This window comes from Rattus norvegicus, chromosome 4 (genome assembly GCF_036323735.1).
Source record: "Rattus norvegicus strain BN/NHsdMcwi chromosome 4, GRCr8, whole genome shotgun sequence".
Lineage (NCBI taxonomy): Eukaryota > Metazoa > Chordata > Mammalia > Rodentia > Muridae > Rattus > Rattus norvegicus.
The window spans coordinates 181720516-181745893 of NC_086022.1; the positions used below are offsets into that span (position 1 = coordinate 181720516).

The 25378-nt window shown below is 48.2% G+C and overlaps 2 protein-coding genes across 5 annotated transcripts in view; one reads left to right on the forward strand and one right to left on the reverse strand.

Moving 5' to 3' along the window:
• Positions 1–1962: 1962 nt before the first annotated feature.
• Mansc4 (MANSC domain containing 4) lies at positions 1963–10895 on the reverse strand. The gene is made up of 3 exons (XM_001077890.8): positions 10629–10895; positions 5803–5937; positions 1963–2742 (listed from the first exon to the last, which is right to left on the reverse strand). Exons 1-3 carry the CDS (start codon positions 10849–10851, stop codon positions 2081–2083), a joined length of 1020 nt encoding a protein of 339 aa, XP_001077890.1. The 5' UTR covers positions 10852–10895; the 3' UTR covers positions 1963–2080.
• The window catches only part of Klhl42 (kelch-like family, member 42), a 30557-nt gene continuing 15006 nt past the window's right edge, over positions 9828–25378 (forward strand). Inside the window, exons 1-2 of one of the 4 annotated variants that reach the window (XM_063286601.1) lie at positions 9828–14896; positions 15388–15597. In XM_063286601.1, coding sequence (XP_063142671.1) covers positions 15584–15597 — 14 coding nt within the window. In that variant the 5' untranslated portion in view covers positions 9828–14896; positions 15388–15583. Of the gene's footprint in view, positions 15598–25378 lie in introns of all 4 variants that reach the window. The other 3 variants (XM_063286602.1, XM_063286600.1, NM_001109257.1) reach the window with 3 other exon arrangements.

Consider the following 25378-nt stretch of genomic DNA (forward strand, 5'->3'; position numbering starts at 1 on the left):
TGTCCTGGATCAAACGTGCATTTCTCCTGGGCCATGTCAATCAGCAGCCTTTCCTCAAGGATAACTGACTGAGCCTGAGTTCTCATGAGTTTCCCAACCTGGGAGTGGTCTTGCAAACATCAAAACCTACTGTGCCCTAACTGGCCAATTCAGTTTGGTCAGAGGACTCAGACCGTTGTCATTGTGGAGAACGGCAAGAGCTTACTTTGTCTCTGGCCTACTGTATCTGCTTCTTGACTCTCTGTGGTGAGCATGGCCTCTCAAGTTATCTAAAGGGCAAAAGGCCCAGCTGAAGGACAGTGGATGCTTTTGTTTCCTTATAAAGGTAAACAGGGCTTTCTCAAACTATAGTCATTTCTGTGAGATTTTTCAAGGAGTGAGTCAGTTTCCCAGAAGGAACGTCTCTTTGAACCTCTACTGTGTTGGAAAATCCCTGAGCAGTTCATACAAATTAAAACTAAATTTGGAGGTAGGCCTGCTCACACAAGCCTGAGGCTCAACACTTGGTAGATCAGAGTCTGGGCCGTCCTCTGCTACATAACTAGACCCTTTCAAAACGGCATAAATGTAAACAACTTTTGAAAGACTTCTATTTGAATACAGAGTATCTGTAGATACAGTTTCAATTTTAGGGGGCAAGAATCCCAGGGGTGTTTATTATGCATACATAGATACATGAATAAAGTTTGTGGTCATTTAAAGCTGGATAGTCTTCCCACCATTGACGTAGAACTTTATAATGTATTAGGAAAGCAATTGATAATGTTTATGAAGCCTAATATCTTGAACCATGGGCAAGTGAAGGTGTGTCTTTAATCGGAGTTTTATTTTGTTGGATATGCGACTGATAAAATGTTCTCTTCCTTGTGCATGTGTGTATATACATGGCTGCATATGTTATGTATGTGAATATGCTTGCATGCGTACATATGTGTGTGTTTGGGTGCATATGTAATAAGTGTATGTGTGTGTGTGTGCGTGCATGTTCACGTTCATGTGTGGGAGCTTGTTGGGATCTGGGTGGAGGTCAGGGAACAGCTTTTTGGGAATTTGTTCTTGTACTGGAGTCTCAGGAGCTGAAAGCCTGTGGTCAGGCAAGCACTTTCACACACTAAACCATCTCTCTGGCCCTACCTTTTTTTTATATTAAAAGAAATTGCTACTTTTCACCCAGTGTCAATACTGGGGAATGAGAAACATCTTTTAAGCCACTGGATGGTCTGTTTTAACATCTGAGGAAACTGTTCTTTTAGTCATTTTTTTCTTTTATTTTTTTAAGAAGTTTATTTTTAATTGTATGATAGATATTCCATTATATGTACTAGTGTGTGGGTGTGTGTGAGTGAGTGCTTACATGTATACATTGTGTGGGGGTGCGTGCGTGCGTGCGTGTGTGGTGTGTGTGTGTGTGTGTGTGTGTGTGTGTGTGTGTGCGTGCACATGCGTGCTTATATCACCGTACTCTTGGAGGTCAGAGGACAACTCAGGTGTTTTTACTCCTCTCTCCCTGTGGGTTCCAGGGTTGAAGCATCAATCAAGGGAACATGAAAACAGGAAGTGCTTGCAGCTAAGCTACTGCTCTTGCTCCTTTGCCCAGACCTCTAACCAGTTATCCCCAAAGAGCAGTTGCTGAGCACCGACTTCTGAGCCAGGCCACCTGTAGCCCCTCTCCTCCTCCCTTTCTCCTCCTCCATCCCTTTTCTTTTGGACAGGGTCCTGTGTTGCCAGGACTGACCTAGAACTCACTTGGTAACTGAGACGGACCTGGGCTAGCCTTGGACTCCCTCTGTAACTGAGAGTGACCTGGGCTAGCCTTGGACTCACTTTGACTAGCACTGAGCTTGAACTCTGATCTCCTGCCTCCTTCAGAGCGCTGGGATCAAAGGTGCTATCACTTCTAACTTAGGATCCCCTCCCACTCCTCTACATTCAGGAGATGGAAATCATCAGGAAAGTAGACAATTTTACCAAGCCTCTGCCTTTGGGTAGATATTGGTATCCTAAGGATAGCTTTATTTATTTTTTTTTATTTCTTTTATAAAATGCTCTTCCTCACAGAAAGCCTTAGGAGCTCCAGCCTTTAAGAGGTTTCCTTCAGTGTGCTACGTTTGCACCCAGATCCTGTCCCTTGTCCCACGTGAGACCAGCCCTGCTGCTTCCCACAGTATCTGGACGTCCCGAGGACCACACGGCAGCAGAGGCTGACCATGGCAGCACCCAGGGTCACACAAGCCAGCCAGGCCCCTGCGGACGCTGGTGTTCCATCCCGAGGCTCTTTGCTGTCCGACGTGTGGTTTCCACTGTGGGACCCCTTTGTTTTGTTCACGGATGGTTTGCTAATGTTGAGGCGGGACTGGCTGGGCACCTGAGAAACGTCTGTGTCTGTGGGGCCAAAGAAAGGAGAAATGGTCTTGTTGTCTGGACTGGGGGTGAAGTCTGTACTTGGTGACCCCGTGCTGACATTGGTAGCAGTGGGTACTCTCGAAGAAGTGAATCTCATTCCCACATCTGCAGTTGACTTCCTGGAATAACTGATACCTGTGTTAGCACCTAAATCATGATGTGTGGTTGACGCTGCCTCTGTGGATGGCACCGTGTGGTTCATCACGTCTGGGTATATGCCTTCGTCACCTGCATTCATAGCTTTTAGAATCCGCAGTCTATCCCACCATTCGGAAGAGGAACGGGTGTTCGGGTAGGTGGGAGGTGAATGCTCGAAAACCAGCAGGTCTGGGTCTATGCCTGAAAGATAAATGAGCCCTCTTAATTTTTTAAAAATAACAGTTTATTTGAGAATTTCACAAATGTATGTAATGTATTGCATTTAGTTTCTTTGTGACAGTCTCAGGCACAGCCTGGCAGCTGTGGGGTTTGTCTCGAGTCTCGGCTGAGCCGGATTCCAGTTCAGCTGCAGACTCCTGAGGTTCACAGCAGACTGAGTGTGTGTTTATCCCAACATCTCGCTGCTGTGGACAAATATGGCCGTACAGAAAAGAAGCCTTTGTGTATAAAGAGAGCTTTGTGCCACAGCCATGGGGAATACCACACTCCACTTAATAAGCTGGGGCAACAGCCAGGGAAAGGGACCCTTTGAAATTGGAAACAGAGCCAGCAGCCACACCCTCCCTGTTTCTGCTTTGTCTTCTCTGGTTGTACACTCAAAAGCTTTCCAGTGCTCCCCGCCAGCAGTGCTGTCCTACTGTGTCCCCAGTGCTCCCCACCAGTCCTGTGTCCCCAGTGCTCCCCACCAGGAGTGCTGTCCTCCTGTGTCCTCAGTCCTCCCCACCAGTCCTGTGTCCCCAGTGCTCCCCACCAGGAGTGCTGTCCTGTGTCCCCAGTGCTCCCCTCCAGGAGTGCTGTCCTCCTGTGTCCCCAGTGCTCCCCACCAGGAGTGCTGTCCTCCTGTGTGCTCCTTCCCTTCCCCACTTTGGCCTCTGTGACAGTGTTCACATCATCCCTCATCACTTTGCAAAACTTAAACTTCTGGAGCAGTGACTTCTGACTTCTTGGTCACGTGTGCCGTATCCTTGGTACTGTGGGACCTTCTTCTTGAGTCTCCGTGACAGTCAGCTCCGACTACCTGCCACTTCTTTAGCCTTGGCATTTTGTCCTGGCCATCTGTCCGTCTGTTTCTGTTGTCACTTTGACATAAACCAGAGATATCGGAGAAGAGGGAACCTCCAGTGAGGAATTAGCCATCAAGTTAGCATGAGGGTATGCATGTCTGTGGTGCACTGACTGATGGGTGGTGTAGGAAGGATGAGCACACTGTAGGCTCCAGTTGTTTGGAAAGCTAGCTGAGCTCAAGCCTGTGAATGGACCAAGTGCTCCTGCCCCAAGTTCCTGCCCTGATTTCCCTCCATGATGGGGTGTGAGCGGGGAGTCATAAGTGTTAAGAGGAAACAGCCCCACACATGCATGCACTCGCTAGCTGCCTTCCTATTGCTGCGGTAAAGCACCATGGCCAGAAGCGGCATACAGGGGTTTATTTTGACTTATGGTTCTAGAAGTAAGAGTACGTATGTCAAGGCAAGCAGCAGGCAGCAGGCATGGTGGTCAGAGCAGGAACTCGAGAGCTCGTATCTTCAGATGCAAGCAGGAAGCTTCCTGGCAGTAAGGCAAGGCTATATAGTCTCAAGGCCTGCTCCCAGTAATATGCTTCCTCTAGCAAGGCAGTACCTTGTGAGCTTCCTCAGAGAGCACCACCAACTGGGGACTAAGCCGTCAAATACCCAAGCCTATGGGGACATTGATCACTCAAGTATTGCACTCCGCAAGCTGCTTTTGGTGTGGTGTTAATCACTGCAACAGAAAGCAAACTAGGACACTATCCTTGGTCTTCAGTTATGTTCTCCCTACACACAACACACACAACACACACACACACACACACACACACACACACACTCCACAGCTGTCCCACCACACTGATGGCACTGAAGTGCATGTGGCCTGTGCCTTCCTCTTTCAGGGCACTGAACTTTTCTAGTGCTCTATCAGATACTTCTGCCTGCACACCCCAGGCATCATCTCTGAGGTGACCTCTTGCCTCCTCCTGCCCCCACCACCCATGCTGGGCTATGAGCATCAGGGGTTGACTCTTCCCTCATTTCCTTCCTTTAAAAGGTTACTAAGGAGTGGAGATGTGGCTCAGTGCAGATCCCTGGGACTGATCCCCAGTACCAGAGACTCCTAATGAATCTTTCCAAAGTTCAGCAAATTCCTTCCTGACAACCACCATTACCTTGTCAGTTCCAGTGCTCCTCTGACTAGATGTCTCTCCTGTATCCTGAATATCAACCCACCTAGACTAATACAGTCATACATATCCCTCCAACTGCAGTGTTTTCTCATTCTGTGTTTTTGCTGATTCCTTATTTCTTTTCGTTGTTGAGCAGGGCCTCACTATGTAGCACAGGCTGGCCTTGAATTAGAGCTGCTCCTGTCTTGCTCTGTAGCCAGAGTGCTAGGCCACGGGTGTATTGCCATGCGCTGCTCCCTCTGTTTCTGAAAATGTCAACCTGAAGATGTCACTCTGCCCTCTTGGAGCCATATTCCCACTGTGGTTCCTAATGTCCCCATTCATGTGGCCAGGTCAGTTTTCCCACTGTCTGGATGGTGGCTCAGGGCTCCCTGCCTGCCTCTGCCTGGTCTCTTGCCTTCTGCAGTTTCCATTTCTTATGGGCTTTGTGCTGAGGCAGTATCATGTGATGCGTATCCCTACATGCATGTGATGACCTGTGTGTGTCTCTCTGAGTGTGTGCATGCGTGTGAACACCCTGATGTGTACAGGAGCACGCGTGGAAATGAGAAGACAGCCTTGGGTGTTGTTCCTCAGAGACATCCACCTCTGATGGAGGGTGTTTCTCAATGCATTGACCTTCTAGAGACCTGTAAGAAGCTGATGTCTATCTGGGAGCTTCCTGGTCCCTTGCTTCCAACACTGTAGGACCCTATTGCAGTGTCCATAGACCTCGGGTGGCCCATGAGCACTCTCTTTGCTTCTGAGTGACACTCCTAGCCACTGTAGTAAAAATGCCCGCTTTAGCTTTTGCTGAGTTCTCAGTACAGTCCAACCGCAGAGCTTGCGCTCTGGTTCATGGTGCATGGTCTGTCATCTGGAATGAATGCTGCCGAATGTGCCAAGCAAAGTCCCGATGGCCAAACCATCTCCAGACAGAGGTTTCTGGAAAACAACAGTCTGAGGACTTAAGCCTGGGTGTTCCAGCAGTCTTTGAAGCTTCAAGCCGTCCTAGAGAAGTAACATTTGCTTCCCGAAGCCTTGTTAGATGGAGTCTTTACCTGCTGTTATGTTGTACAGTATGGCACCGGTCCCGGGCTCCAGGATGCAGCTCTCCAGGGTCGGGCAGTGCACATGGAGGCAGTTGACATTGTCATGGATGGGATCGTGGAAGAAGACAGCCACATTACAGGAAACTGAAAGGCCAAGGGAATCTGCTTAGGGTCCTGGCTTCCATTAGTTGTGTATTTGTGTGTGTGTGTGTGTGTGTGTGTGTGTGTGTGTGTGTGTGTGTGTGTGTGTGGTGGGGATAGGGGAGAAGAGGGAGAGAGAGAGAGAGAGAGAGAGAGAGAGAGAGAGAGAGAGAGAGAGAGTCGGGGTCTCACCACACAGCCAAAGTGGGCCTTAAACTTGTAATAGTCCTGCCTAGCCTCCTAGTGCTGGGATCACGGACATAATCACCAAGCCTGGCTTTGCTACCAGTCAGGTGAGCTCCGAGTAATTTCTGTTTCTTCCTGGAACGTTGAATGAATCTTGTGCTGTGGTTAGATATTTTTCAGAACATTATGAACTATTAAAACTACATAATACACCTATTTGAAAGAAAACATTACTCTAATACTCTAATATATTCTTTTCCACAGAAGACACCTGAAATTTTTATTTGCTTTTAGGTTTTTTTGAGACAGCAGTCTCTCCCACCCACCCCCTCTCTTTTTAAAGATTCATTTTACTTTATGTATCTGAATATACTGTAGCTGTCTTCAGACGCATCAGAAGGCATCGATTACAGATGGTTGTGAGCCACCACATGGTTGCTGGGAATTGAACTAGGGACCTTTGGAAGGGCAGTCAGTGCTCTTAACTGCTGAGCCATCTCTCCAAGCCTCCAGACAACAGTCTCCCTAAGTAGCTCTAGCTGGCCTGGAACTTGGCCAGTCTGGGCTCCATCCAGCCTTGTAGCAGTCCTGCCTGCATGCCGGGACTGTAAGTGGGAGCCACCATAACCAGCTTTAGATTGATGGACTGGTTTTATATTTAGAGACAGGGTCTCATTGTGTAGCCTGGCTGACCTGAAACTCACTGTGTAGGCCAGGCTGGCTTTGAACTGCAAGATCTGCTTGCCTGTGCATGCTAGGATTAAAGGCACACACCACCATATCCCACAGAATCATCGTAGTTTAGTCTTAGTGATTTTTGTGCATAGAAAAACATCCATTGTCTACACAAAGCTTTGGAAAGCACATGTCTGTTTTCTAGGTACAACATAGTCTCTGAAGGCTAAGGTCCTGGGGCCACTTGAGAAAGAAGGAGAGACATAAAAAGAAAGATGCTCCAACCACAGACAAGGGAAGGACAGAGTGGGGACAGCCAGAAGATCACATGACCCCTGAGGGTGTGGATCTGGGTGCAAATGCTTTCTCAGGAGAAGCCTAATCAGTGATTCCTAAATACACGAGGATGCTAGCTTTGGTGGGCAGGACATATATGCACATCACATAATCATGCTGGCTTCTTGTTCCCAGATCTGCTTAAAGCATACTGATAGCTTCTGAAAACCCAGAGTCAGAGTCACTGGGTACAAAACTGCGTCCTCCCTGGTGTGCGCACATGGTGAGAGTTCATTCCTATTGCAGCAGCTGGGGCCATGGGATGCGTCATCCAGCTCAGAGGAGGTATCACACTCTTCAATAAAACAGGATTACAGAGATACAGTGTCCCATCAGAAGCAGCCAGGGGAGGGGAGGGTGGAGGTCAGGGAGGGTGCTGTGCTGGAAGGGGGGAGGTCAGGAAGGGCACTGTGCTATGGGGTTGGGAGTTAGAGGTCAGGGAAGGCACTGTGCTGTGGCGGTGGGGATCATGGAAGTCCGAGAGGGCATTGTGCTTTGGAGATCTGATTTGCCCCTCAGGAGGGTTGGCCGTGGAGAGCCATAGCTCCAGCCTTACTTCTGGGACACCCTTGGGTGTCTGCCAGCATTCCTTATTTTTTTTCCCAGAAGAGAAATAATAAGACAAAATTAGTTACTAATATACTGGGTTATCAAACCCCCGAGGATGGTTCCAGGAAGTTGTAAGGGAAAGGAACTGAAAAAGTTATTTAATATTTAGATTTGATAAGAAAGCCATTGATGTGATAGAGAACAGTATTAGGTCTTACTGTATAGCCGAATCTCTTGAACTCAGCCTTATTATGTATCCCAGAGTGACCACAAATTCATGGCAATCCCCCTGCCTCAGCCTCCCAAGTTCTAGGATTACAGGCATCAGCCACCACACCTTGCTTATAGAGACTGATTTTTACTGGAATAATTCTTTTCATGAAAGATTTATTTTATTTTTAATTACATGTATTTGTGTTCTATGAGAGGGGAGGCAGGTGACATCAGCGCATCCTGTGGAGAACAGAGACATCAGATCCCTGGAGCTGGAGTCACAGATGGTGTGAGCCATTCAGTGTGGGAGCTGGGACCTGAACCCAGATCTTCCACAAAAGGAGCTCCTAACCACTAAGCAATCTCTCCGGCCTTTTGACATATTTTCTAAGGAGCTAGGGATGTGGTGCCCATCCATAGTCTCAGCTTTCCAGAGGCTGGGGGATCAGGATTCTTCAAGAAAGGGAGAGGGCGAGAGGGAGGGAAGGAGGGAAGGGAGGAAGGAAGGGAGGAAGGAAGGAAGGAAGGAAGGAAGGAAGGAAGGAAGGAAGGAAGGAAGGAAACCGACCTTTATTTCATGTGTATGTTTCAGTGTTGCAGCTCTGTGCAGAAGTGTGACAAATCTGGGCTCTGTGTTCCTGATCTGACTTCCAGGCTGCAGAGGCTCTGGGTTGGCAGAGTGTCCTGGATGACTGCCCCGGAGGACTGATTTTCTATTTAATGTTGCATGTGTGCTATGTATGTGGGTATGGTATATGTGCGTGAGTGTGGCCTTGGGTGTCAGTCTTCTTCTTCCTTGTCTGAAGCACAGTCTCTTTGCTTTTTGGCTGCTGCACACCTTAGCCTCGCTGGCCTGTGAGCCTTCAAGGATTCCCTTGTCTCTGCCTTCCATCTCCCTTTAGGACTATGGGGATTATAGATGCTCATATTCCTGTGCCCGGCTTTAAGTGGGCTCTGGGGATTCAAACTCGGGACCTCACACTTGTCTGGCAAGCACTTTAGCCACTAAGCCATGTCCCCAGCCCTGTTTTGTTTATATTTCAGCAAGATCTCATGTATCCCAAGCTGGCCTCAAACTCATTCCACAGCTGAGGACAACCTCGAACCTCTGACCTCCAACCGTTTTCAGCCCTAAGTGTAGAGATTACAGATGGGGGTCACCACTCTGGGTTTATGCGCTGGAAGCCTCCAACATGCTAGGCAAGCACCCTAGAAACAACTGAATCCCCAGCCCGTGACCATGCTCTGAAAGGATTCTTTATCAAATCGATGTTCCTTGTGTCTCATTAGCTTTAAACGATGTGACAAGTCTCTTAAACCATGATCCCTGGAAATCTTGCCGCTCTCCTATACACTCTAGATTTTATTCAGAAATTTGCATATGCAATTGGGTAAGGAATGTCCTTAATGAATAATCAGTATCAAATTATGGTTGAAAGATGGTGAAGTCCCTGTGGGGATTGCTTTAACAATATACTGTGTTGCTATTGTGTCTTTCTAGGTAGTTTTGAAAGAATTAAAAAAACATCTTCAGGCAGTTTTGGCCTTGAAGGTGCTCACACCCAAATCACATTTATAGGGAAACTTGAAGATAGCATATCAACACTCTAACTTCCTGTCCAGTGTGCCCCAGCGGTTTATAACCCATGAGACACATCTTATAAAACAGGCAGGACACTGAAACCACCAGAACAAATTATTGAACTTGGTGGTGCTGGCCTATAACCTCAGCACTTGGGATGAGGACCAGGAACTCAAGGCCAGCCTCCACTGAAAAGTGAGTTCAGACAACAAAGAGGCACCTCGAAAAAAACTCACAGCCGTACAAGACCAGTGTAGGATCAAGCCAGTCAGCTTTCCAGCAGGGATTGGAAGGGGTGGGGAGCTGTTGATAGTTGATGGTTTCATGGGAGGGGAGGTCAGGGTTGGTTTGTTTGTTTTTTTTTTTTTTCTTTCCTTCTGTTTTTTTCTTCCCCCTGAGGGGAGCTGGTCCCTGGTCATGCCCCAGAGAATCTGGACAAGACAAACTGGACTCTGTGGGTTATTTTCTCAAAGGAGAATATGGAGTGGTGGTGAGAGATCTGGAGAGGTTAGAGGTTAGAGGTTAGAGGGCAGAGTGGAGGGGTGAATGAGGTCAAAACACTGAGATGCTCAGGCTTAACAGAAAACATCTGAGAAGAACTGAGAAACAAAAGTAAACAATGACAGCTTAAAAGTTAGTTACTGTAAATCCTGGTTGTTTGTGTTTGTTGTTTTGTTTCTGAGACATGGTCTCAGCTCCAGCTCCTCTCAGCTCACGATGTAACTCAGGCTTGCCTTGAACTTTTGGCTCTCCACCCCCACCTCCTTTTCAACCCCTAAATGCGGGGATTACGCTCATGGGTCACAGCACCCGGTTTATTGGAAATATTCAGATTATAAAAGATCAAATTAGTTAACCCTGAAAGAAATATGCCCATTTAGTACTTTGTCAAAGAAAGCAGGATACCATGGCTTCTACAGTGTCATGAAGATCTGGTTCAAACACACCTGCTCTGGCTGCCCACCCTGGGCTTCTTCTGCTCCTCCCTCTCTACCCGGCTTCGTGCTCTGTTCCTGGAGTACCCCCCCCCCCCCACCCCTCACCCCTGGCCTCCTGCTCTGGTTTTGGGGTCCTCCCTGGTTTTACCTCCCTTCCCCAACCTTGGCCTCATGCTGTGACACTACCCAAGTGGGCTCTGCCAGCCCTGCCTCACCATCCTTCCGGAGGCAGCAGCTCCGTCCGCACTTCTGCCCAGTGTTCTCCGAGTAGTACTTGAGGAACTGGGCCCCCAGCCTCTGAGACTCCTCCAAGTCCAAGAGCAGCCCCGGGAAGCGGCGGATCCAGCAATCTCTGTAGAACACAGTAGGTGAGCAGAGCCCGTGCACTGTGCTAGCTAGCCCTAGCAGAAGCAGCAGCAGCAGCCCCGCCGCCCGCATCTCTCGCTGTTGAAGGGAGGGGGCTGGAGCTGAGCATGGGCTGCTAGGGTTGCAAGGGGTGTCTTTCTGCACCGGCGGCTCCGCACCTTTTTTGTTCCTTCCCAGTTGGGCCCCGGGAGAGCGCTGGCGCTGCTGCCTTGTCTGTGAACCCTGTCCAGCAAGTTTCGGTGTTCTGACCCTGACCCTTCCTCTCTTGAAGACGGGAATGCTCCCCTCAGCTTTTCTTCTTTGTCTAGAAGTGAGGAGTCACAGACACCTTTTTCTAGGCAGGCATAAAGGTCAGGAGAAACTAACCCGGAGCCCTACTGAGAAAAACAATTACCTAGTCTCTTGACATCAGATTAAGAGAGGCTCTGTTTTCAGAAACAACACATTGTTTTGTGAGGTGTTCTCTATAGGCTTAAGAGCTGATGACGATTGCATTTTTCCCCCCTAAGTTTGTTGTTCAGACTCCAGAGAAAACCAGTTCGTGTACTCGTTTGACTTTTTATTATTTAAAAAAAAATAAAACTTGAAAGGAAAAAGTAGAAATATATTTAAAATGCTCAATTTTGCCACAACTGCAAACCGAAGTCGTTTTCTTCTAAGTCTAAAAGAAACTAAGGATTCAACCCACTGACCCCAATTCAGCATGTTCATAATGAAGGGAAAATGTGACAGCTTTTAGAGGTCATATGGCTCCATCCCCAGTAACTCCACGTAAAGTAAGAGAATAGAGCCAGTGCCACGTACCTGCCTCCCTGCTGAACATCACGCGTGTGCATACATCTCACACCATGACACCCGTGTGGTAGGCAGAGACAACTTGCTAGCGCTGGGTTCTTCTGCTCCCACATGGTTCTGAGGTTCAAACTCAGGAGTCCTCAGCAAGCAGTTTGATCTGCCCAGCCAACAGTTTGATTTGGACAGCTGGACCTTATTTCTACTCTCTCTGTCCCTCTCCCCTCCTCCCTCCCTCTTCCCCTCCATCTTTTCTCCAGACAGGGTTTCTCTGTGTAGCCCTGACTGGCCTCGAACTAAGATCAGCCTGCCTCTGCCTCCTGGATGCTGTGACTAAAGTTGTGGGCCACCACCACCCATTGTTAGGATTCTTTCTGGTTTGGGTGCTGTCATGGAGGCCCAGGATCTTGTGTGTGCTGGATAAATGTTCCCTCTGAGCTGGGAACACTGACCTTGAGAGACAGTCACTTTCAACCGATATGGTTTTGAGACATAGTATCATAGTGCAGGTGTGGCTAGCCTGGGACTTGTTATGTAGACCAGGCTGGCCTTAAACTCAGATCTGACTGCCTCTGCCACCTAAATTCTGGAATTAAAGGTGTGTGCCTCATGGCTCAGTTTGCCAGAGAAGTGTTTTCTTGACCCCAGGTATATAGCAGATGCATAAATCAGACAGTCACTGATGGTTTACCACAAAGAATTTTATTTTAAACAATTCTTTGATATGTATAGAATTTTACCATTTATTAAGACAAAGTTTGTATGCTAATGATATGGATGTGCTTGTTAATTTGCATAAATTTTTTAGAATTAATTTACTCTGACAATTTCACACATGTATATAAAGTATCTGGAGCATACCCTCCCCTGATTAGTTCCTCCCCCAAACACTTCTAGTGAACATCCCCTCCCTACTTCAGGCCCTCTATGGCCTCTCTCTCTCTCTCTCTCTCTCTCTCTCTCTCTCTCTCTCTCTCTCTCGTAATCCTACTGGAATGTTGATCGTTCTTCTTGTTGGTTATCTAGTGTAGACTACAGTTCTGTGAGCTCATGAGTGTGATCGCTGCTTCATGTGCAGAAGACACATTCCACAGCACTCCTCCCTACCCCCCCACCCTTACGTGCTTTTAGCCCCTTTTTTTTCATGTTGTTCTTGAGCTTGTGGGGAGGGGTTGCTGCAGAAGTCTGATTAGGGCTGTTAGTCACATGTTCCCAGCACTTTGATGAGCTCTCTGCTCACCAGAGACAGAGACTTCTTGGGCCAAGGCAGCACTGATCTGTGGATATGAGCACAAGTATTCAGGAAGTAACTTGACAACATATTCATTTAGCAAAGCAACAGTGGTGCGCTCTCCTAGGGCTATGACCTCCCAGGCTGTAGGCCTTTGAGCACAAATTGTCAGTGTCTAATGACCAATGACAGCTCCATGTACTCAATATGATGACACTGAGCAATGCATTCACGAAGCCTTGAAACTATAGTTCGCTACTTTGTAACAAAGGAGTTTATATGTGTTTGTCTTTATGCCCAGCTTTCTAGAACACTGTGTGGCTTACTAAGATCATTGGATCTTTTAAGACGCCCCACTATATTGTCAGGTGTCAAAACCTTGCAGGACCAGTGCCCAGTGTTGTCAGGTAACACTTCAGATTCCAGTCCAGCTGACCTCACTGTGGTAATGTGACCCTGGTTGAATTGCCTCTCTAATGAGAATCATTCTCAAAGGTTGGCTTTCTGGTTTGTTTTAAAAGGCAAGAGAATACCAGTTGAAGGCGTGTCTCTGGTCTGCAAACAAAACTTCCATTGGTAAAGATTCTAAAGAGCCAGAGACTAAGAGCCTGTTCTTCTGGTGACTCACTGAATCCTGCCTTGTTGCTGATGGAGGCTCAGACAGAGCCTGGTCCAGCCTCTTTGAAGTCGGCCTTCCCAGAAGCCCCCAGACCAATGTCTAATGGTAGCCGTGGCACGTTGCCTTGCTGTAGTCTACTAGATCCTTGCCTCTCACCTGAAACCCTCCTCATACCCCAAACACCAAGAGTGACGGATGGGGAACAGAAACCTGCCAAGAACGATTCCAGGCCTGTCAATCACAGGGCAGTTAGTGTCCTGAGTTTTTCAGAGTGTCCAAGAAAGTAACGAAGTATAGCAAACCCCAGGTCCGTGTGTTGTGTCTCTTTCCCATAGGAAGGCAGAATCCTGATAGGATGTTCTCTGTACTTCGTAGCTCCTTACCCTTGCGTGTATTCTGCAGACTATAATGACTTACAGCCCCCTCTTGGTGAAGCAGCCGACAGATATAGTAATACTGAGGAATGCAAGCTGGGACATCATGGGGCAGACACCATGCTTCACTACAGACCTTGGAATCCAGCCTTCCAACCAAGTGTCCCGCAAAGGAACACAGGAAAAATGTCCTTTCCCAACAGCTATGGCAGGGATGGGGGTAGGTTGGGATGAGAATGGGAAAGTGCTACCCAGAGGGGACAATCATCTCCATCCACTTGCCCCTTTTGCTGCCATCTCTGGTGCTGGGGTCTGAACTCTCTCTGGAGCCCCCTCCAAGCCACTGCCTGCCTTCCTGTCTGTCTGCAGGACCGGTAGTCACTGCAAGACTGTCTGTCCTGTCCATGGAGTTGATAACTCTTCTAACAAATTCGTTAGCCCCAGAAATCCGTTATTGCACCTTTGAATCACACTGCAGGTGCAAAATCTCTCAGTACTGACTGGCCTAGGAAAACTCACACAGGCAGGGACTGTGGGGCTGCGGGAAACACCAGAAGATCAAGTACAATGACTTTTGCGCAGGGGGAGAGCACCGCGAACCGACACGTTTGTTTGTATCCTAACATTGCTTGACAGTGGTTAAGAGTGCATACTGCTGCTGCGGAGGACAGGAGGACTCGGCTTCCGCGTAGGGCAGCTTACAACCGTCTTTACCTCAGGCTGCAAGGTGATCTGCCGCCTTCGGCTTCCCGGCACCTGCATTCACGCGTACGAACCCACACAGACACAAGGATTATAGACTCAGAGAGGCCGTTTACTTCGAGGGCGCGTGACGCACCGGCGGGGCTGAGCCCAGGGCCCCGAGCGGCGGAAGGAAGGAAGCGCTAGCGCAGGCCGGGCTCCGCGGAGGCTGTGCGCCCGGGGGAGGAGCCTGAGCAGCCGGGCGGCGGGCGCAGCGGCCCAGCCATGTCGGCCGAGGAGATGGTGCAGATCCGCCTGGAAGACCGCTGCTACCCGGTGAGCAAGAGCAAATTGATCGAACAGAGCGACTACTTCCGCGCTCTCTACCGCTCCGGCATGCGCGAGGCCGTGCGGCCCGAGGTGGGTCCGGAGGTGCAGCAGCTGCGCGGCCTGAGCGCTCCGGGCCTGCGGCTGGTGCTGGACTTCATCAACGCGGGCGGCGCGCGCGAGGGCTGGGGCCTGAGCGAGGACGAGTTGGCCGAGGCCAGCGTGCTGGCCGAGATGGTGGAGGCCGCGTCCTTTCTGCAGGTCACGGCGCTGCTGCGCTTGCTGCTGTCGCATGTGCGTCTGGGCAACTGCCTGGAGCTGTACCGCCTGGCGCAGGTGTACGGGCTGCCCGACCTGCAGGACGCCTGCCTGCGCTTCATGGTGCTGCGCTTCCACCAGGTGCTGTGCCAGCCGCAATTCCCGCTACTGCTGTCGCCGCCTCAGGCCCCCGGGGACTGCAGCCTGAAGCAGAGGTTGCGGGAGGCCCGCATGCGCGGGACCCCGGTCCTGGTGGCCCTGGGGGACTTCCTCGGGGGACCCCTGGCTCCGCACCCGTATCAGGGGGAACCCCCGTCCATGCTTAGGTATGAGGAGACCACAGAGCGCTGGTTCCCCCTGGCCAACAACCTGCCCCCCGACCTGGTGAACGTCAGGGGCTACGGCTCAGCCATCTTGGACAACTACCTCTTCATCGTGGGTGGTTACAGGATCACCAGCCAGGAGATCTCGGCCGCACACTCCTACAATCCCACCACCAACGAGTGGCTGCAGGTGGCTTCCATGAACCAGAAGCGGTAAGTGCAAGGGGGTGGGGGGTTCTGCACCCTTCATTCATTGCCCTGGCCAGAGGCGATGGATGGCATCTCACTTAGTGCTGCTAAGTGCTCCACCTCTGGTGGAGTTCCCAGTGAGCCCAGGGCTTGCCAAGAAGACAAGCCGTGTATCAGCTAGCCTAGTGGTCTTCTTACATGTGCAGGCCCCAGGTAAGAAGTTTTTCTGCCTCAGAAGAGCTTGCAGAGAAGGCTATTGAGAATTACGGAGGCACTAGCAGTAACTGGTAACTCTAGCTTGTTGTTGCTGATGGCGACTTTAGATCCTTCTCACTTGGGTAGGAGAGAGTGCATCCACTCTCCCTAGGACGATGTAAGGGATCGCCATAGAGCATTCTCTTTTCTTTTCATTCTCTCTTCATTTGTTTCTTATTACCTCCTAAGACAGCAATCATCTTTGACCCAAAACTTGAGCCTGGAGCGGTCAGCTACAGAATGGGTGTGCCCTTGTCTCTCTGCGTCTGTTGTCTACCTGGGAGGCCTCAGACACCCCAGTCTGGGTGCCTGAGTCCTTTGTGACTGTAGCATTAGCATATACATATAAACCCTACATGTACACATACACCTATACATATATACATTAGCATAGAGCGTATGTATATACAACCTCCTGCATATGTTCAGGTGGTTTTCCTTTATTTTCGTATGCTCCTCAGGCTGGTCTTGCAGACCTGCCATCCTCTGCCATCCAGCCTTCAGAGAGCTGTTACTTATGACTTCGAATGTAACACATTTACCACGTCAATGGTTGTCAGATGGCATTGGTGAGGGAATGACAAAAACCAGTGTGTACTGTTCAATTTCTCCCTCTTACTGTTAGAAGATGTGTTCCTTTCCACCTCACCCATCTTTCCCATCCTTCGAAGTAAGGAAAAGAGAGAATGAAAGCAATATAGAGAAGCAAATAAAGGAAGAGCTGGGAAAGAAGACACCAGGAAGAGGAAGGGAGTAAAGGCCGCAGTCCCAAGTGGCCTGGAGGAGAGGTCAGGGCTTGTAGAGTGGGCCTGTTGCCCCAGCTGCTTGGAAGGCTGAAGCAGACAGATCCCAAGTTAAAATTCTTTCTGGGCTTCAGAGTGAATTCCAGGCCAGCCTGGATAATGTAGCAAAACCAGAAAGAGTAGGGGAAAGGTGTCTCAGTGGGAGAACGCTAGTCTAGCAATTAGGAAGGCTCAGATCTCACATTGGATGCCAGTGTCCTAGAAGTGGAAAGAGTAACCACACAGGACAGACACACTCTTCTCTCCCCACTTCCCTCCCCTTACCCCTCTCTCCCTCCCCTTCTTTCTTTTCCTTCCTTTCTTCCTTCCTTCCTTCCTTCCTTCCTTCCTTCCTTCCTTCCTTCCTTTCTTCTTTCTTTCTTTCTTTCTTTCTTTCTTTCTTTCTTTCTTTCTTTCTTTCTTTCTTTCTTTCTTTCTTTCTTTCTTTCTTTTTCTTTCTTTTTATCTTGGAGGCATAGTTTGTCTTCATAGTCCTGGCTGTCCTGATTCTCACTCTGTAGATCAGGCTGGCCTTGAACTCAGAGATCGTCTTGCTTCTGCCTTCCAAGTGCTGGGATTAAAATTGTGTGCCGCTGCCACCCAGCTGAGGCTAGGTACTTTTTACCAGGCCCCCTGATGCCATCCAAGACCCACTGTGGTCTCTTCCAGGTCCATAACAGGAAAAAGGGACCTTTAGGTCAGAGATTATTTGCAGAAACATACCTTGTTCTGATGGCTCAGAGGTTAAGAGCGCTTGCTGTTCTGTGCTCAGCATCCGTATCTGACACCCCTTGACAGTCTTTACAGGCACTTACATACACTGGCACACAAATAGACATAAAATAAATCCTAAAAATCCTGGCAAGCTGAAGTGTGAGAGGCAGAGCTGAATGCTCCCTTCCAGAGGTACTAACTAGGGGGTGGGTATGTTTTCACTCAGCCTCCGGCAATATGATACTTCCATGGCTGAGATGATACAGTAGCCATCGCTGAGATGATACAGTAGCCATCGCTGAATGATACAGTAGCCATGGCTGAGATGATACAGTAGCCATCGCTGAGATGATACAGTAGCCATCGCTGAATGATACAGTAGCCATGGCTGAGATGATACAGTAGCCATCGCTGAGATGATACAGTAGCCATGGCTGAGATGATACAGTAGCCATCGCTGAGATGATACAGTAGCCATGGCTGAGATGATACAGTAGCCATCGCTGAGATGATACAGTAGCCATCGCTGAATGATACAGTAGCCATGGCTGAGATGATACAGTAGCCATCGCTGAGATGATACAGTAGCCATCGCTGAATGATACAGTAGCCATGGCTGAGATGATACAGTAGCCATCGCTGAGATGATACAGTAGCCATGGCTGAGATGATACAGTAGCCATGGCTGAGATGATACAGTAGCCATCGCTGAGTGATACAGTAGCCATGGCTGAGATGATACAGTAGCCATCGCTGAGATGATACAGTAGCCATGGCTGAGATGATACAGTAGCCATGGCTGAGATGATACAGTAGCCATGGCTGAGATGATACAGTAGCCATGGCTGAGATGATACAGTAGCCATCGCTGAGATGATACAGTAGCCATGGCTGAGATGATACAGTAGCCATGGCTGAGATGATACAGTAGCCATCGCTGAGTGATACAGTAGCCATGGCTGAGATGATACAGTAGCCATCGCTGAGATGATACAGTAGCCATGGCTGAGATGATACAGTAGCCATGGCTGAGATGATACAGTAGCCATGGCTGAGATGATACAGTAGCCATGGCTGAGATGATACAGTAGCCATCGCTGAGATGATACAGTAGCCATGGCTGAGATGATACAGTAGCCATGGCTGAGATGATACAGTAGCCATCGCTGAATGATACAGTAGCCATGGCTGAGATGATACAGTAGCCATCGCTGAGATGATACAGTAGCCATCGCTGAGATGATACAGTAGCCATCGCTGAGATGATACAGTAGCCATGGCTGAGATGATACAGTAGCCATCGCTGAGATGATACAGTAGCCATCGCTGAGATGATACAGTAGCCATCGCTGAGATGATACAGTAGCCATGGCTGAGATGATACAGTAGCCATCGCTGAGATGATACAGTAGCCATGGCTGAGATGATACAGTAGCCATCGCTGAGATGATACAGTAGCCATCGCTGAGATGATACAGTAGCCATCGCTGAGATGATACAGTAGCCATCGCTGAGATGATACAGTAGCCATGGCTGAGATGATACAGTAGCCATGGCTGAGATGATACAGTAGCCATCGCTGAGATGATACAGTAGCCATCGCTGAGATGATACAGTAGCCATCGCTGAGATGATACAGTAGCCATCGCTGAATGATACAGTAGCCATGGCTGAGATGATACAGTAGCCATCGCTGAGATGATACAGTAGCCATCGCTGAGATGATACAGTAGCCATGGCTGAGATGATACAGTAGCCATCGCTGAGATGATACAGTAGCCATGGCTGAGATGATACAGTAGCCATGGCTGAGATGATACAGTAGCCATCGCTGAGATGATACAGTAGCCATCGCTGAGATGATATAGTAGCCATCGCTGAGATGATACAGTAGCCATGGCTGAGATGATACAGTAGCCATGGCTGAGATGATACAGTAGCCATGGCTGAGATGATACAGTAGCCATCGCTGAGATGATACAGTAGCCATGGCTGAGATGATACAGTAGCCATCGCTGAGATGATACAGTAGCCATGGCTGAGATGATACAGTAGCCATCGCTGAGATGATACAGTAGCCATGGCTGAGATGATACAGTAGCCATCGCTGAGATGATACAGTAGCCATCGCTGAGATGATACAGTAGCCATCGCTGAGATGATACAGTAGCCATGGCTGAGATGATACAGTAGCCATGGCTGAGATGATACAGTAGCCATGGCTGAGATGATACAGTAGCCATGGCTGAGATGATACAGTAGCCATCGCTGAGATGATACAGTAGCCATGGCTGAGATGATACAGTAGCCATCGCTGAGATGATACAGTAGCCATGGCTGAGATGATACAGTAGCCATCGCTGAGATGATACAGTAGCCATGGCTGAGATGATACAGTAGCCATCGCTGAGATGATACAGTAGCCATGGCTGAGATGATACAGTAGCCATGGCTGAGATGATACAGTAGCCATGGCTGAGATGATACAGTAGCCATGGCTGAGATGATACAGTAGCCATGGCTGAGATGATACAGTAGCCATGGCTGAGATGATACAGTAGCCATCGCTGAGATGATACAGTAGCCATCGCTGAGATGATACAGTAGCCATGGCTGAGATGATACAGTAGCCATGGCTGAGATGATACAGTAGCCATGGCTGAGATGATACAGTAGCCATGGCTGAGATGATACAGTAGCCATGGCTGAGATGATACAGTAGCCATGGCTGAGATGATACAGTAGCCATGGCTGAGATGATACAGTAGCCATGGCTGAGATGATACAGTAGCCATGGCTGAGATGATACAGTAGCCATGGCTGAGATGATACAGTAGCCATGGCTGAGATGATACAGTAGCCATGGCTGAGATGATACAGTAGCCATGGCTGAGATGATACAGTAGCCATGGCTGAGATGATACAATAGCCATCGCTGAGATGATACAGTAGCCATCGCTGAGATGATACAGTAGCCATGGCTGAGATGATACAGTAGCCATCGCTGAGATGATACAGTAGCCATGGCTGAGATGATACAGTAGCCATCGCTGAGATGATACAGTAGCCATCGCTGAGATGATACAGTAGCCATGGCTGAGATGATACAGTAGCCATGGCTGAGATGATACAGTAGCCATGGCTGAGATGATACAGTAGCCATGGCTGAGATGATACAGTAGCCATGGCTGAGATGATACAGTAGCCATGGCTGAGATGATACAGTAGCCATGGGTGAGATGATACAGTAGCCATGGCTGAGATGATACAGTAGCCATGGCTGAGATGATACAGTAGCCATCGCTGAGATGATACAGTAGCCATCGCTGAGATGATACAGTAGCCATGGCTGAGATGATACAGTAGCCATCGCTGAGATGATACAGTAGCCATGGCTGAGATGATACAGTAGCCATCGCTGAGATGATACAGTAGCAACCCACCCACAACCACAGGGCTTAGGCAGCGGAGGCAGGTGAAACTGTAGTCTAGCCTGAGCTAGAGATGCTTTCTGAAAACAAACAGAAACAAAATAATAAAGTTATTTTTTAGTATCAAAAGTGTTATTTTAAAATATTTTTTAAGAGCTTTAATTTGAATCAACAATGGTGGTGCTCCAAGAGGAGATAGAAGGTTCCACGTTCTGTCTTACCTCTTCCCTGTGTGTCTCCAGCTCTGTCCATGTGGACTCAGCATGTCATCCGTCCTCAGCGCCACAGTCCTGACCTCTCACCCGTCTCTCTTTAGCTGCAGATCTTTGGTCTGTCTTTCTCAGAATGTTCTTTCTGTGCTCTTTACACACGGTCAAGTTGTTTTCTAGCTCCTGCCTCATGCATCTGCCTTAGAAACTGAAAAGTGAGTGTGCCTGCCTTAATTATGCTGTGACAAGCACTTGAAGCAGCTTCAGGAAGAGAGTGTGGAGAAGGCACGCTGGTAAGAGCCTGAGGTGGTGAGAGCCTGGGGTGGCCAGAGCCTGGGTGGCAGTCAGGATGTAGGGAGGAGGGATGGGGTTGCTCAGCCAGCTTTCTCCTTTGTATGCAGTCTGGATCCCAGATGGTGGGACGGGCCACCCACTTGTAGGGTAGGTTGGGTCTTCCCTTCTCAGTTAGACCTAGAACATTCCTCACAGGCTGCCTCCAGCTTGTCTCTGTGGCTCTAGATCCTGTCACACTGACATTGTTAACCACCACCACATGTCCCTGGATTACTTCATTGCAGGGACTGGCTGAGACACTAGGAAAAACAGGTGTCAGGGGAGGAGATATTTTTGGGGCCAAGAATGATGGCTCAGAATGCAAAGTGGAGCAGAGTGGTTAACTCACGACAGAGAAGAAAAATATCCCTCGTTATTGTAAAATTATATTAAAAAAATGCTGTCTTTTTACCCGCTCTAGGTCTGGCACCGCAGTGCCCCAAGATATCTGACAGATATCTTAATCTCAGTCAGCAAAGCCTCTCACCCGCTTTGCTCCATCCCATATCACACTGCCGAAGGCCTCTCTCTGAGCCTGGCAGCAAACTCTCTACCCGTCCAGTTCCCAAGGCAGGCTGCTGCCATGTCAGAAATATACATCCCAATTCCGTAGTGGCTCAGTGTCCCAGCCGCCATACACTCTCTTAAACTTAATTCGCCACATGAAAGAACACACAATGCAATAACCTCTGGTCCAACTGATAAGATATAATTGCCCACCTAAACATACACAGCCATCCCTTAAGAACATTCATAATAACCTGTAAAGGTGCAGCGTGGAATCTTTTTTTTTTTTTCTTTTCTTTTTTTTCCGGAGCTGGGGACTGAACCCAGGGCCTTGTGCTTGCTAGGCAAACGCTCTACCACTGAGCCAAATCCCCAACCCCAACAGCGTGGAATCTTAATGTCAGCCTTCATGTTCTCTCTGCAGCTTCTCTGCCAGTTTCCTCCAGTCTCCCGTTCTTTCCGTTTCTGTCTCCTCTTCCCTCAAACTTTTCTCCTGCCTATCCTTCCTTCTTGTCCAGTGACAGGCCTCGTTCTATCGTGTACCTGCCTACGCCTGCGTGATGACATCATCCCACACCTCACCCCCACCCCCACCCCCACCCGGGGACCTGCTTCCTCCATGAAGGTCCCACCTGCTGGTTTCCACACAATTTCACATGTTTTATCCATGGGCTAGTGTGCTTATGAGGTCAGGGCTTTTGTGACTCAGCCCTCAGTAAATCTATGTGTGATTAATTCAGGGTGCCAAGCCTGTATCTGTACATGCATGCCATAGTTAGGTACTATAAATGCATAGGTACTTATAGCAACATAGGTGTGACTAGCCATTCTAGGCGGGGAGCTGTGTGTGTATTTTCTCAAGTGGAGTGTATATCCATGTATTTTCACTCTAAATTTGTTATGGTACTTAATGTTTCTTCTAATTAATGACTACTGTACTTAGATTTTTTTGTATTCACAAATGTGTATTGAAATAATTTTTGGTTTTATTTTATAATACATTTTATTTTATTTATTAAATTTTTATTTTTATTTTTTAAAGATTTATTAATTTATTATATATAAGTACACTATAGCTGTCTTCAGACATACCAGAAGAGGGCATTGGATCTCTTTACAGATGGTTGTGAGCCACCATGTGGTTGCTGGGAATTGAACTCAGGACCTCTGGAAGAATAGTCGGGTGCTCTTAACTGCTGAGCCATCTTTCCAGCCCTTAAATTTTTATTTTAAATGAATAAATTATTTTATTAATTTTTTTGAGACAGGGTTTTCATGTATCCCAGAATGGCCTTGAACTTCCTGTGTATCTGAGGATGACCTTGTATTTCTTATCCTCCTGCCTCCACCCCTAAGGTGCTATGATTAGAGACATATACCAGCACACCTTTTTGAGAAAGGGCCTCACTCTTTAGCCCCAGCTGCCTTTGAACTAGAAGCAGGTCCTCCTCCTCTTTCCAAGTGATGGGAGTAAAGGTGTGAGAGCTAGCTTCTTCTGACTTGTTCCTGTTTGTGTAGTATTCTGGGCTGTTTGGTGGTATCCATTTGTCCCTGTAAACGGCGCTGTATTGGACATCCTGGTCTCTGTGTATGACTGCCTTTGGCACATATGAGTTGGTTCCAGGTTAAAATCTAGGAATCTCTGGGTGGGCAGGGCAAGGCGTGTACACATTTTATATTTTGGCTGCGTAATTGCTCGTGAAAGACTTATAATTTTCTCATAGGCAGTGTTGGGTTTTGCCAGTCCCCTCTCCTGTCAAGGTGAGATGCCCTCCCTACCCTATGCAGCGGGCAGATCTTCAATGTGGTGTCCTCTCGTCAGAACATCATCCTTTGCAGATGTTTACTGACTGTATTTTTGCAAGCAAACAATCTTTGAGACAGAGTTTTTCTGAGTAGCCCTGGCTGTCCTGGAACTCTGTCGATCAGGCTGGCCTCGAACTCAGAGATCTTCCTGCTTTTGCCTCCCATGTGCTGGATTAAAAGTATGTCTCACCACCACCCGACTATTGGCTAATCTTTTTTGAAAATGGTTTATTTATTTTTATTGTATGCATTTTGCCTGCCTGTGTGTGCACCCTGTGTGCAGTACCCACAGGTCCCAGAGGAGGGCGCCAGATCCTTATGAACTGGAGTGACAGATGGTTGGGAGCCAGGACCTGGGTGCTAGGAATCAAACCCAGGTAGTCCACAGCAGCAGGCATTGCTCTTAATTGCGGAGCCAAACATCTAGCCCCTGCTTATCACTTTCCCACTCATATTGGCAGTTTTACATGGCTAGATCTGTGAATCTCTGGCTGTTACTACAGTATTGGATGGGTTTTCCTGTTGTTGTAAAATTATAAAAATAGAAAAATGCTGTCTTTTATCCTCCATTAGGTTGGGCACTGAAGTACCCCAAGATATCTTGCCAGAAGCACACATCCGAATTCTGAGTCGGCTCAGTGTCTCTAGTCGTTATACACTCTCCCAAAGTCAAATCGCCACGTGAAAGAACACACAACACAATAACCTCTGATCCAATTGATAAGATATAATTGCCCACCTAAACAAACAAAGCCCAGTACACAGCCATCCCTTAAGAACATTCATAATAACCTGTAAAGGTGCAGCGTGGAATCTTAACGTCAGCCTCCATGTCGTCCCGTGGCTACTCTCCGTCTCTTCCTCTCTCCTCCTCTTCCTTTAAACTTCTCCCGCCCATCCTTCCTTCTCGTCCAGTGACAGGCCTCATTCTATCCTGCATTTTACAAATTAAATGGGAGAAGGTTCTGGTGAAGTCACCTGAGCCCTGAGTAGTGACTAGGCAGCTGTCCTTGGGGCAGTGGAATTAGCATCAAAATACAGATAACTCCAGGGCAAGCCACAACATTTTCCCACTTTTTTTTTTAAGTGTGGTTTGAAACTGGAGTCTTAGGGAGGCAGGGCAGGTGATATCAGTGTGTAGAGTGTGGGTAGGAGCTGTGGGGACCATATGTGATATCAGCATGGGACTCCTCACCCTGGAGCACACTGGTTATTGTGTAGTGGAAGTGAGGAGGAGTTGGAGTGGCCCGGCATGAGGTATCCCAGTTTTTAAATGTTGGCAATTTAAACACGTCAACAATAGAGCAACAGAGCAAACAGAACACAGGGTTGGTCATGTAAACCCTGGGCCCTAGGCTTTGGGTTTGAGTGGCTTCTTGTATGAAACAGTTTTGTCTTTTGAGCTGGCTTTGCTGTATGTGACTCCTTTTATATCCTGTAGTAAGTGGAAATTTTTCCCGGATAATAACATATGTCTTACAATGCTGCCTTTTTTTTTTTACATTTAGACGTGAACTTTTGAAATTCCTTTTCAAGGTGTAGTGTGAAGTTATGGGCTTGAAAATGACCGTAGAGGTTGGTAAGATGGATCTTAGTTGTTATGGGCACTTGCTGCCGTGCCCGATGAACTGAATTTAAGTCCTGGGACCTGCATGGGAGAAGAAGAGAACTGGTTCCTGCGAGTTGTCCTTTGACCTTTCATGTGTGCTGTGGCCCGTATATATGTTCACGCACATAAATAAGTGTAATTTTAGAAAAGAAAATGCTG

Bases quoted from the DNA above. Each gene is read 5' to 3' on its own strand.
- Mansc4 (XM_001077890.8), bottom strand. From the start codon at position 10,851: ATGCGGGCGGCGGGGCTGCTGCTGCTGCTTCTGCTAGGGCTAGCTAGC. The intron at 5,938-10,628 runs GTGAGGCAGGGC...TTGGCCTTTCAG, and splicing joins CTGCTGCCTCCGGAAGGATG to TTTCCTGTAATGTGGCTGTC. The intron at 2,743-5,802 runs GTAAAGACTCCA...TTTATCTTTCAG, and splicing joins ACTGTACAACATAACAGCAG to GCATAGACCCAGACCTGCTG.